This window comes from Tachypleus tridentatus, chromosome 1 (assembly GCF_004210375.1).
Source record: "Tachypleus tridentatus isolate NWPU-2018 chromosome 1, ASM421037v1, whole genome shotgun sequence".
Lineage (NCBI taxonomy): Eukaryota > Metazoa > Arthropoda > Merostomata > Xiphosura > Limulidae > Tachypleus > Tachypleus tridentatus.
The window spans coordinates 119,065,555-119,078,810 of NC_134825.1; the positions used below are offsets into that span (position 1 = coordinate 119,065,555).

General features: G+C 35.9%; 1 protein-coding gene across 1 annotated transcript in view; it reads left to right on the plus strand.

Annotated features, from left to right (window-relative positions):
* LOC143233081 (uncharacterized) overlaps positions 1–13,051 on the plus strand; it is a 34,686-nt gene extending 21,635 nt beyond the window's left edge. The window contains exons 2-3 of the mRNA XM_076468968.1: positions 11,408–11,746; positions 12,849–13,051. Coding sequence (XP_076325083.1) covers positions 11,408–11,746; positions 12,849–12,973 — 464 coding nt within the window. The 3' untranslated portion in view covers positions 12,974–13,051. The remainder of the gene's footprint in view (positions 1–11,407; positions 11,747–12,848) is intronic.
* Positions 13,052–13,256: the final 205 nt, after the last annotated feature.

The following is a 13,256-nucleotide window of genomic DNA, read 5'->3' on the forward strand; positions in this document are numbered from 1 at the left end:
GGAGAAACACTAGTTAATTCTATCACCCAGAAATTACTATCCAAAATTAAGGTGGCATTCACGATGGATCATTTTCTAATTTCATAAAACTCGAACGTAAAATACTGAACTTATGAGTCGAAACAATTGTCGTGTAAAACTTGTCACACGATTCTTGTGTGCTAAATTGTTTGTTTGTTTGTTTGTTTGGTTTTTAATCGCACAAAGCTACACGGGTGCTATCAGCGCTAGCCGTACCTAATTTAGTAGTGCAAGACTAAAGAAAAGGTAGCTAGTTATCACCATCCACCACCAACTCTTGGGCTACTTTTTTACCAACGAATAGTGGGATTGACCGTCACATAATAACGCCCCGACGACTGAAAGGGCGAGCATGTTTGACGCGACCGGGATTCGAACCCGCGACCCTCAGATAACGACTCGAGTGCCTTAACCACCTGGCCATGCCAGGCCTCCTTTTTTAGTTAAACACCTCCTTTGGCACAACAGTATGTCCGTGGGCTTAAAACACCAGAAACTAGGTTTCGAGTTCTGTAGTAAGAAGAGTATAGATAGCTCAATGTGAAACTTTGTGATTAGCTACAAACTAGAAAACCAACGCACCAATTTTACAGCTTCGCTGGTTTTGATTAGATTTAGTTTTTAACGAAAACAACAGTTAGTTTTTGTTTACCGTCATGGAATGTTTTCAGTATATTTACAAACCAGACCTATTATGATTCGATTGCAAACGATCGTATGACTTGTTTGTTCTTCATAAGCCCTCAAACCTGAAATGTAAAAAAAAATATTATGGAAATTAACCATCAAAGGTTAAAATATTAATTTTCGATAACCTTCAGAGAAGTTTGGTTTGTTTGAGTGTGTTTGTAAGTTTTTCTTATAGCAAAACCACGTCTACTATGTCTATCGAGAGAAATCGAACCCTTGGTTTTAGCGTTGCAAATCCGAAGACTTGCCGCTGTTGTAGCGAGGAACGGTTTGCTTTAATTGTCGCACAAACCTACACGAGGGCTATCTGTGTTATCCGTACCTAATTTAGCATTAAAATACTAGAGAGAAGGCAGCTAGTCATCACCACCCACCGCCAATTCTTGGGTTACTCTTTTACAAACGAATTGTGAAATTGATCTTTACATTATAAGATTAGATTACTGCTAAAAGAGCAAGTATGTTTTGGTGGGAAGGTAATTCGAACGACTCTCAGATTGCCAGTCAAGTGCCTTCACCACTTGGCCATGCAGAGCCACCTCCAGAGAGAACTGTGTAATAAAAAAAAGTTCTTTCAAAATTTTTGTTGTTGTTGTTGTTTGGAATTTCGCACAAAGCTACTCGAGGGCTATCTGTGCTAGCCGTCCCTAATTTAGCAGTGTAAGACTAGAGGGAAGGCAGCTAGTCATCACCACCCACCGCCAACTCTTGGGCTACTCTTTTACCAACGAATAGTGGGATTGACCGTAACATTATAACGCCCCCACGGCTGGGAGGGCGAGCATGTTTGGTGGAACGGGATTCGAACCTGCGACCCTCAGATTACGAAGCGCTCGCCTTAACGCGCTAGGCCATGCCAGGCCCTCTTTCAAAATGAAAACCCGTATCGAAAATAAAGTTAATATATAGCCAAGGCCTGGCATGGCCAAGCGCGTTAAGGCGTGCGACTCGTAATCTGAGGGTCGCGGGTTCACATACCCGTCGCGCCACACATGCTCGCCCTCCCAGTTTTGGGGCGTTATATGTGACGGTCAATCCCACTATTCGTTGGTAAAAGAGTAGCCCAAGAGTTTGCGGTGGGTGGTGATGACTAGCTGCCTTCCCTCTAGTCTTACACTGCTAAATTAGGGACGGCTAGCACAGATAGCCCTTGAGTAGCTTTGTGTGAAATTCCAAAAAACAAACAAACACACAATATATAGCCAATATTAAAATACAAGCTCGTCAAGATGGACGAGACGTTAGTAATATAGTATAACATTTATTGTAGAAATTGTAGTCTAAATATTTGTTTCTGGTATGACAGTCAACTGGCATGGTTCGATGGTTACAGCGCTTGAACAAAATCCTGAGAGTCGCGGGTTCGAATCCTTGTCACATCAATCATTTCATCCCTTTCACATGTGGTGACGTTATGTTGTGACTGTAAATCCCACTATTCTTTAGTTAACAAAAAGAATAGCCCAAGATGTGGCAGAAGGCGATTTTGGCTAACTGCGTTCCTTTTAGTCTTTCCTTGCTAACTTAAGCTACATCTAGTATAGATAACTATCTTGTAGTTTCTCGCAATATTCGAAATAATCCCACATATATATTGTTTAGTTTTAAAAGACTGTTTGGAATATCGTGGAAAACTGGACCATTCATTCTCTTGCGTGCTTTCTTATCCTGTTTCATAATATATTTCTGTGTAATAATTATTTTTGAACAACAAATTGTATTTAATGCATATATAAGCAAATAAGTATATACTTATATTAGTAAAATAATAAAATATTTCTTTTCAAATATGTGTAAAGGTTAGAACATGTATTTATATATGAAATAAAATTTTCATCTGCATAAGGCTTTCAGGCGCTGTTCTGGGCCAATCGTTTCTTTAGAGTAAATTATTCAAACACGTTTTTAATATGTATTATTGAATATAGGAAATTAAATTCTCAATAAGTATATTGAAAAGAGTTAACAGAGTAGATGATATAAATACTGCCACGTTTCTTCTGAATGTCTCGAAAGAAAAACATAAAACATTGTTACCTAAAACAAATGTCTCGCTTTCGAGATTTCATTTGAGAATAAAATTGTATCTCAGAACGGCTAGTGTGTGTATTAACACCTTTACCAATAAAGAGGAAAACAGCGTTTCGACCTTCCTAGGTCACATTCAGGTTAAGAAAGAGAGAGTTTGAAAGTGATTGTTGCCAGACACATATCTTAGGGACGAGAGTATAAACGGGTACGGGATTGTAGGGGGTGTTAATACCCATACCAGCCAGCGTTCTGATATGCATTTTTATTTCAAGTGGATTTCTCTTCATCAAGAATCTTTCGATAATAGTTTTTATTAGAACTTTACTCTCTGTTGATGTTTCGTTTGTGAGTTTCATTACATGAAAGTAAACTAAATCAAGCCAATAACAATTAAACTCCGTGATCCTAAACAACTGATAGAAATATACTGATGAACAAAACAAAATAACAGTTTTGCATAAAGAAAAACGTAAAAATAGTATAGTCTACAAATGATTTTATAAGAGTTTCCACAATGTATATACAACACAGATGTATTTCGTGTTCACCCTAGTATCACACATGTTTCATGTTAACCTTAGTGTCACACATTTTTCATATTTTCTTTACTATCACACATTTTGCATGATAACCCTAGTGTCACACATTTTTTATGTTAACCCTAGTGTCACATATGTTTCGTGTTAACCCAAGTGTCACACATTTTTCCTGTTAGTCCTAGTGTCACACATTTTCACTGTAAAACATCTCTGTAGCGACTAATAACAAACATTCTGCTGCTTCTCTTATTATTTGTTGAAAACAACTTTATAATGCAATTATCTTCATTAATATACGAGGTCTGTTCAAAAAATACGCGGACAGACGTCATAAAACAAAATGTACTGTATTTAGAAGTTACAGGTCTGGGACCCCTTCAAAGTACTCTCCTCCCCAACGCACACACTTATCCCAACGGTGTTTCCACTTGTTGAAACAGTCCTGGTACGCTTCTTTTGTAATGTTCTCCAGCTCCTTCGTCGCATTTGCCTTAATCTCGGGAATCGTCTCAAATCTTCTTCCTTTCAAGGGTCTTTTGAGTTTGGGTAACAAGGAAAAATCGCAAGGAGCAAGGTCAGGTGAGTAGGGGTGGGTGGGGAAGAACAGTGATCGAGTGTTTGGCCAAAAACGCACGAGTTCTGAGGGCTGAATTTCGCAGCAACGCGGTGCATCTTCAATTTTTCGGTCAAAATCTCGTAACAAGATCCAACTGATATCCCACACTCTTCAGCAAGCTCCCTGACAGTCAGACGTCGATTTGCCCGCACCAGGGTGTTGATTTTGTCGACGTGTGGGTCGTCAGTTGACGTGGAAGGACGTCCAGGACGCTCATCAATGGACTTATCCTTAAAACGTTCATGCCACTTGAAACATGCCGTACGCTTTATAGCAACATCACCGTAAGCTGTGTTAAGCATAGCAAAAGTTTCAGTCGCAGATGTTCCAAGTTTAACACAAAATTTCACAGCAAGTCGTTGCTTCTTCAGGTCATTCATTCTGAAATCCGCCAAACGAAAAAATCGCACTTCACTTAAAACCGCGTAGCTGATACACAAATGAAGATATCTGCAATCGGGAAATGGCGTTGTAATCAGCTGATCTGTGCGAACCTAGCGACATCAAGTGGATTCCCCTGGAACTAACTGAAGCCGCGCAATTTAAACAGTCCGCGTATTTTTTGAACAGCCCTCGTAGATGGGAATGACTTCCGCTTTTAGTTTTGGTGAGAGCTGGAAATCATCAATTCTTTTTTATAATTCAACGACAAGTGGTAAATCGAATGACACATCTGGTTTCGTACGTAGTTTTAATCAGTTTGATGAAAATTGTAAAGGTTTGAAACAACATGAGAATTTAACTCCAAGAGAGTTATCTGCAGTCCCAAATTTAGTAGCGAAAAACTAGAGAGAAAACAGCTAGTCTTTTATTAACAGAATAGTGGTATAAAGTCCCAACGGTTCTAATGAGGAGCATATTTTGTGGGTGGGGATTCGAGCCTGTGACTCTCGGATTGCGAGTCGAGCGCTTTAACCACCTCGCCATATTTGGCCTAAGATCTTTTTTACTTTGCGCAACAAGGAAAGAATAATGGTTAAAAGAACTTCAACTATTTATCACTAAATTTTATTATGTTAAAGCACATTATGTTGTATATTCATATATTGAATTATGTTATATTGTATGTTCATTGCATTGAATTATAATATATTGTATGTTTATTGTATTGAATTATAATATATTGTATGTTTATTATTTTAGGTGTATTATATTTTATTATATAAAATTATGTTTTAAGTTTATTATATTAAATTATATGTTTAATTATTCAATTACATATGGTATTGGTCCGGCATGGGCCCGGCATGGCCAAGCGTGTTAAGGCGTGCGACTCGTAATCTGAGGGTCGCGGGTTCGAATCCCCGTCGTACCAAACGTGCTCGCCCTTTTCGCCGTGGGGGCGTTATAATATAACTATCAATCCCACTATTCGTTGATAAAAAAAGTAGTCCAAGAGTTGGCAGTGGGTGGTGATGACTAGCTGCCTTCCCTCTAGTCTTACACTGCTAAATTAGGGACGGCTAGTGCAGATAGCCCTCGAGTAGCTTTGTGCGAAACTCAAAGCCAAAAAACAAACAAACATATGGGATTAATCCTTGATGAAATATTGTACTTTAAGATGAAATATAAGTATTCAGTTTTTGTAATGTTTTTCCATTGAACTACAGTGTTGCACGAGTTACAAACGTCGTTCGCATATGTCATGGTTATTTTAATCACAGCTGATCCACATTCTTATGCTAGTATTGACGTTTTTGTGTCGTTAATTTTGGTCATTGGGAGGTCATGCCCCGTACATTTTCAATATTCCATCTTCAGCTAGACATTTAACTTATATCTATTTGTCATGCCAACATCGATAACTGCATCACTCGCGTTTCATTTCTCTAATGTAATTCTTGATATATTGTCTCCGGATCCTAGTTTCTGACGGTAGACCCTAGCGGTTCCGCTAATATTTTATGTAGCTACTGCAAGACATTTCCATCTCGTGATCTCCTTGGCACAAAGTCCATGAAATAACTCATCTTTCACCTATTCTTTACAATATAAATAAATAAAGGAAAACACGACTTACCAACGTCTAAGAAACCTGGAGGTAATATGTTATGTTTAAATATATTTTCATCAAAAACTTTTAAAACAGGCGAATAGTGTTAATAATTATTATATAAACCATGGATTATTGCCTGTTAAATTTTGCAATGAGTGCTATACTATTATTTTTATTTACTCAGATAGAATAATTTGGTCAGATGCTGGGATTCAAGATAAAAGACTCGATACTTGGCTATGCAATCTCAAATATTGCCCTGTTTTTTAACTTTAATTATATTAACTGTCAATTAACTTTAATTATAATTATTGCTTTATTAGCCCTGACTTTTCCACAGTGAATGTTCAATCGCCCCCCTCGAGGCTAAGCTGTTAGTTTGACACTAAAAACCATTTTTAAGAATAAAATCATGCAGGTATACGTGGATTACACAGCACCGTATCATAAACAGAATCAGTAAGTAACGTGTATGTATACTTGGATTACATAGCACCATCTCCTAAACAGAATTAATATGGATATGTATGTATACTTAGATTACATAGCACCATCTCATAAACAGAATTAATAAGGATATGTATGTATACTTGGATTACGTAGCACCAATTCATAAGCTGTATTATTTTATTTTATTTTTAAAGTAATTTCAATAAAATTCAATGGAATATATTTTTATGCGTTCAAGTTATAAATTCCAGCATACTTTAACAGAGTAAACTATTAATTATTCAGCAGTTTATATAAACAGTAATTAATATGTTCTTCTGTTGTTTACCAAGATTCTGTATACAGATATGGCATACAAAGATTGTGGATACGATAATTTATGGTTCATGTCTTATCGCGACAAAATCGCGCTCTCCACAGTAGTTGAACTACAAGATATCACAAAGAGGTGTTAGTAAGCACTGCTGAATAGGTTCCTTATGTTAGTTAATATTGTAAATAGTTCTAGCTTGGGCTTAAATATTGGATTTTATTTGTTAAATTACAAGGTAATCAAACTGCGTTTTAAAGATTACAGTTCAGAAACCAGTTTTGATACACACACATATAAATGGGTATCTCAATTAATATTCATACTTTTAAGGTTATAAACTAGTCAGTTAGTAAAACAACAAGAAACGAGCAATACGTATACGCGATATTCAGTAAATTAGGTAATTATATTTAAATCAACACAGATTTTGTTCCTGGATAGTATGTGTTATTTCTTAATTGCTTATGTTGTAAAAGTACAGAAAATGGCTATTATTCCCTTCAAACTTTGCTTTTGTGATGACCTGGATTATGAAGTTTAGAATTTAACCTAGTTTCTATAAAAAAACTGGCAAATTTGCACATTTTCATTTACATAAGGTCTGATTGGTTTGGTTTCTGGAATTTCGCACAAAGCTACTAGGCTATCTGTGCTAGCCGTCCCTAATTTAGCAGTGTAAGACTAGAGGGAAGGCAACTAGTCATCACCACCCACCGCCAACTCTTGGGTTACTCCTTTACCAACGAATAGTGGGATTGACCGTCACATTGTACACCCCCACGGCTGAGAGGGCGAGCATGTATAGCACGACGCGGGCGCGAACCCGCGACCCTCGGATTACGCGCTTGGCCATGCCGGGCCCCATAAGGTCTGAATAAAACAACATATGAATCAAGATTTACATGTATTTATACTTACGTTATACAGAAATGTTTAGAAGTTAGTAGTTTCTCGAGATTTGCGACTGTAATGTAAATCACTTTCACGTATCAGTACCCAAATATAGTCTCCCATCATGTTTTGTCATACGTTCCCAAGTCACAAAAGCAAAGTTTGAAGAGAAAAATAGGTCTTTTCCATTTACTTTAGACATAAACAATTTGGAAACAACACTTTCTGTCCAGGAACAAGAAAACATTCTGTTACATAGTGTTATCATTACACACTTTCAGTTCTTGAAAGAAATGTATTATTATAAACATCAGTTTTGTATCTGTGTTTTACAAAAGTATATATATATATAAAGACAACGCAAACTAAGTGATAAACATATAACATCAAGAAAAAATTTAGAATAACCAATCATTTTATTCTGATATAACAAAAATGTATCTTTTGTGGGGAGACGTTGTCACTTAAGTATTCTAAGCACGACTTTAATTTAGCCTCTGGTTTTACAGCTTCCAACAAGAAGTTCGTGTTAGTGACACTGGATGTACTTGAAAGAGGGCTTTGTGTATACAGTAATATTAGTTAAATGTTTCCTCTCTACTATTAACGACAAAACCTGCTTTAATTCATCATTGAAATACTTAAATTTATTTGAAAATAACGGGTAATAATCTAAAGGTCTGTAATATAGAAAATAGTATTTATTTCTGTTCCTGGAAACATTAAGTTATGAAGACTTGAAAAAAATCACGCCAGCATTGAAGACCAAAATTAGATCTGGTTTGAATTTCGCGCAAAGCTACACGAGGACTATCTGCGCTAGCTGTCCCTAATTTAGCAGTGTAAAACTAGATAGAATGCAGCTAGTCATCACCACCCACCGGCAACTAGTGGGCTACTCTTTTACCAATGAATAGTGGTATTGACCGTCACGTTATGACGCCCTCACGGCTGAAATGGCGTTTGATGGGGATTCGAACCCGCGACCCTGGGATTACGAGTCGTGTGCCTTAACCACCTGGCCATGCCGGGGCCTTGGATAACATGGAAACGAGAGCTTAAGTAAATATGGTTTTAAGACGTTAAAAACAAACTAACATCACAACATTGTTTTTGTTTAAAAATTAATTTGCTGTTCATCTACTAAAAATGGTCGCTGAACCTCGAAAGTTCCATCTGCAATCTTCTCACGGATCCAAAGAAATGTTTCATTGACATATTATTGGTTTTTTTTTTTACGGATAACATAGAAACGAGATTTTAGGTAAAACTGGTTTTAAGGGGTTAAAAACAAGCTAACATCACAACACTTTTTTCTTTGAAAAATTAATTTACTGTTCATCTACTGAAAATGGTCACTAAACTTGCGTAGAACCATCTGCAGTCTTCTCACGAATCAAAAGAAATGTTTTACTGACATATTTGTCGTCTTAAGAGCACTTTATGATGGTTGAAGTTTATCAGTAAAAGAAAACAAAGTTTTTATGCGCAGTTTCTTTCTGAACGCACTGTTGAGAAAATGTTAAAGTTAAGTGGGTTTTTCCCCCAAAACTAAATCGTTAAAAATGGAACTTTTCACATAAATAAAGTAAACACACAGCGTTATCTCTTAACAGAATATACATATAAGCTACAAAACATTGTTTGTTTTAGTTTTTGAATTTCGCGCAAAGCTACATGAGAGCTATCAGCGCTAATCGTCCCTAATTTAGCAGTGTAAGACTAGAGGGGCCCAGCATGGCCAGGTGGTTAAGACACTCGACTCGTAATGCAAGGATCGTGGATTCGAATCCCCGTAACACAAAACATGCTCGCCCTTTCAACTTTGGGGGCGTTATAATGTCAATCCCACTATTTGTTGGTAAAAGAGTAGCTTAAGAGTTGGTGATGGATGGCAATGAGTAGCTGCCTTCCCTCTAAACTTACACAACTGAATTAAAGACGGCTAGCGCGTATAGCCCTCTTTTAGCTTTGCGCGAAATTCAAAACAAACAAACAAACCAAGCCAACACTAGAGAAAAAGCAGCTAGTCATAACTACCCACCGCCAACTCTTGGTCTACTCTTTTACCGAAAAATAGTAGGGTTGACCGCCTTATTATAACGCACCCACGGCTGAAAGAGCGAGCATGTTTGGTGCAATGAGGATTCGAACCCACGACGCTCAAATTACGAGGCGGGTGCCCTATCCATTTGGCTATGCCAAGCCGCAGAACGTTGTATATGTTTAATTTGAAAATAGTCAGGTGATCTTGTTTCGAAAATAAACTACATTTTGTATCGTTCGATTGGTAAATCAACATAATTCGTTTGAATGATCAAAGCTATTGTGCAATACACTAATCAGGGACGCAATATTATGATATGAAGCGTAATACGAATTCCCCTACTAAATTTTCTAATAACTTGAAAGTAAAGAAACAGATCCTTGAAAGGGCTAATTTAGCAATGTTCGGAAAGCTAATTTCAATGTTACTGTGCTAGATTTTAAATAGAACATAGCAATGTTCGGAAAGTTATTTTCAGTGTTACTGTGATAGATTTTAAATAGAACTTAACAATGTTTGAAAAGCTATTTTCAGTGTTACTGTGATAGATTTTAAATAAAACATAGCAATGTTCGGAAAGTTATTTTCAGTGTTACTGTGCTAGATTTTAAATAGAACTAAGCAGTGTTCTAAAAGCTAATTTCAGTGTTACTGTGATAGATTTTAAATAGAACATAGCAATGTTCAGAAAGTTATTTTCAGTGTTACTGTGATAGATTTTAAGTAGAACTTAACAATGTTTGAAAAGCTATTTTCAGTGTTACTGTGATAGATTTTAAATAGAACATAGCAATGTTCGGAAAGTTATTTTCAGTGTTACTGTGATAGATTTTAAATAGAACTTAACAATGTTTGAAAAGCTATTTTCAGTGTTACTGTGATAGATTTTAAATAAAGTTATTTTCATACTGCAATGTTGTTCGGAAAGTTATTTTCAGTGTTACTGTGATAGATTTTAAATAGAACATAGCAATGTTCGGAAAGTTATTTTCAGTGTTACTGTGATAGATTTTAAATAGAACTTATGTTTGGAAAGCAAGTGTTACTGTGATAGATTTTAAATAAAACATAGCAATGTTCGGAAAATAAAACATTAAAGTTATTTTCAGTGTTACTGTGATAGATTTTAAGTAGTGTTACTGTGAACTTATTTTCGCAGTGTTACTGTGATAGATTTTAAATAGAACTTAACAATGTTTGAAAAGTTATTTTCAGTGTTACTGTGATAGATTTTAAATAGAACTTAACAATGTTCGAAAAGCTAATTTCAGTGTTACTGTGATAGATTTTAAATAGAACATAGCAATGTTCGGAAAGTTATTTTCAGTGTTACTGTGATAGATTTAAAAAAAAAAAGCTATTTTCAGTGTTACTGTGATAGCAATGTTCGGAAAGTTATTTTCAGTGTTACTGTGATAGATTTTAAATAGAACATAGCAATGTTCGGAAAGTTATTTTCAGTGTTACTGTGATAGATTTTAAATAGAACTTAGCAATGTTCGAAAAGCTAATTTCAGTGTTACTGTGATAGATTTTAAATAGAACATAGCAATGTTCGGAAAGTTATTTTCAGTGTTACTGTGATAGATTTTAAATAAAAACATAGCAATGTTCGGAAAGTTATTTTCAGTGTTACTATCATAGATTTTAAGTAGAACTTCGCATAGTTTGAAAAGTTATTTTCAGTGTTACTGTGATAGATTTTAAGTAGAACATAAACTAATAAGTTTACCATATCTAAACATGTATTTTAAACAATCTTTTTTATTTGTTAAAATATACTTATTAATTTTTTGTTCCACTCTTATTTCAGCAATATCAGTAAACCTTACAGCAATCATAGATGGCTCTATAGCTCTACCTTGTGACGTAACCTTCCCAGATGAGAATGATGCTATCTCATTAGTACTATGGTTTCGTGGTGTTTCCGGTGTACCGATTTATAGTTTAGACGCTCGAAATGGCTCAATTTACAAGGCATCACATTTCTCAGACGACGTTCTCGGAGAACGTGTATACTTCGATCTGACCTCGAAGCCACCACTGCTGAAGATAACACCGGTCAACAAGGAGGACGAAGGAGTGTACGAGTGTCGGGTCGATTATCGACGAGCACGCACAGAGAAGTGGAGAGGACACCTGAGAGTGATCGGTAACCTCTGTTTATCTGTGGATAGATGGTTATTGCTACCTATAGATCCTTTCCGATGATACACGTGTAATCAGAAACATGTACGCAAAGTGGAAATGACTAATAGTGATATTATTTGTAAATCATATATTTATGGTTCTATATTTTTTACAGTTTACATTTTTTGTCTGCTATTATTGGTATTTATTGCCTTTATTTTAACTGACATATTTTGATATGCTCAAACAAATTAGAAAATTGAAAAAAAATACGAAAAACATTTGATGTATAAACGTTAAGAGTAGTTCTGAAAAAACAAACAAACTGTGCCACACCCTCAGTTCTTTTGTCAACAACGATATGTTATTACATTTGTTTTTACTGACAACTCTTAATGTAAACCACTGGTTCAAGAATAATATTTATAACACTGGTGTTTTTTTCTCTTTCCTTATGGTTTAGCTTTGATTTCTTTTTGAACCTTGCTCAAAGCTACACAAGGGCTATCTGTGCTAGCCGTCCCTTATTTGGTAGTGTAAAACTAGAGGGAAGGCAGCTAGTCATCACCACCCACCGCCAACTCTTGGGCTACTCTTTTACCAACGAATAGTGGGTTTGATTGTCACGTTATAACGCACCCACGGCTGAAAAGGCAAGCATGTTGGGTGTGACGGGGATTCGAACCAGCGACCCTCGGATTACGACTCGAGTGCCTTAACCACCTGGCCATGCGGGCCATATATTTTAGGGTTTAGTGCCAATGACAGTATTGTTCTTACATATACCTGTTTTTTTTTAATAAATGGCACGAGTTACTTCTTAACTGAGTGATATTGTTTAAAAAAATATTTTCTCTTGAAATAATTTGAAATAATGAAGTGGAGGTGGAAAACAGTTTTTGAGATTAAGCAATATTAGCCATTATTAGCATTAGCTTTTCATAATATAATTAGTTTTAGTCCTAAGTTATGATTTTACACTAAATAGTAAAAAAGCCATGAATATTTTTAGAATACCGAACAACACAGAAATTCCCTGATAATGTTCCTTTGGGTACTGTTATAAATCGTGAGTTCGAAATAGTATCACATTAACGTAATTTAATGAGAAAATCTCTTTCCAGTTCCTCCGCGGAATGTTGATACCATGGATAACAAAGGGAAACGTGTTGAAGGAGTTATCGGGCCATACAATGAAGGCGACGTTCTTTCATTATCCTGTGAAGCTGGAGGTAATATGCCTAAATAATAGCGGTCATTAAGTTTCTTATATCAGAAGACTGGTTATATCTTTCACCCTCGTGAAAAAAAGCGAATAACCGTCAGAAGATGAGAGTCATAATTGTGGTAACTTGTTTTAATTTTCTTTTCCAGAGAGCGATGAAATATTTGAATACCTAATAGCTTCACGATTTATTAGGTTTGTTGAAAATAAAAAGCCATTAACGATTGACAGTAATTTGTTCGAACGATAAATCAAACACGTTTATATGCAGTTATTTTCTTTCAAGTGTAATATAAGAAAAGATAAT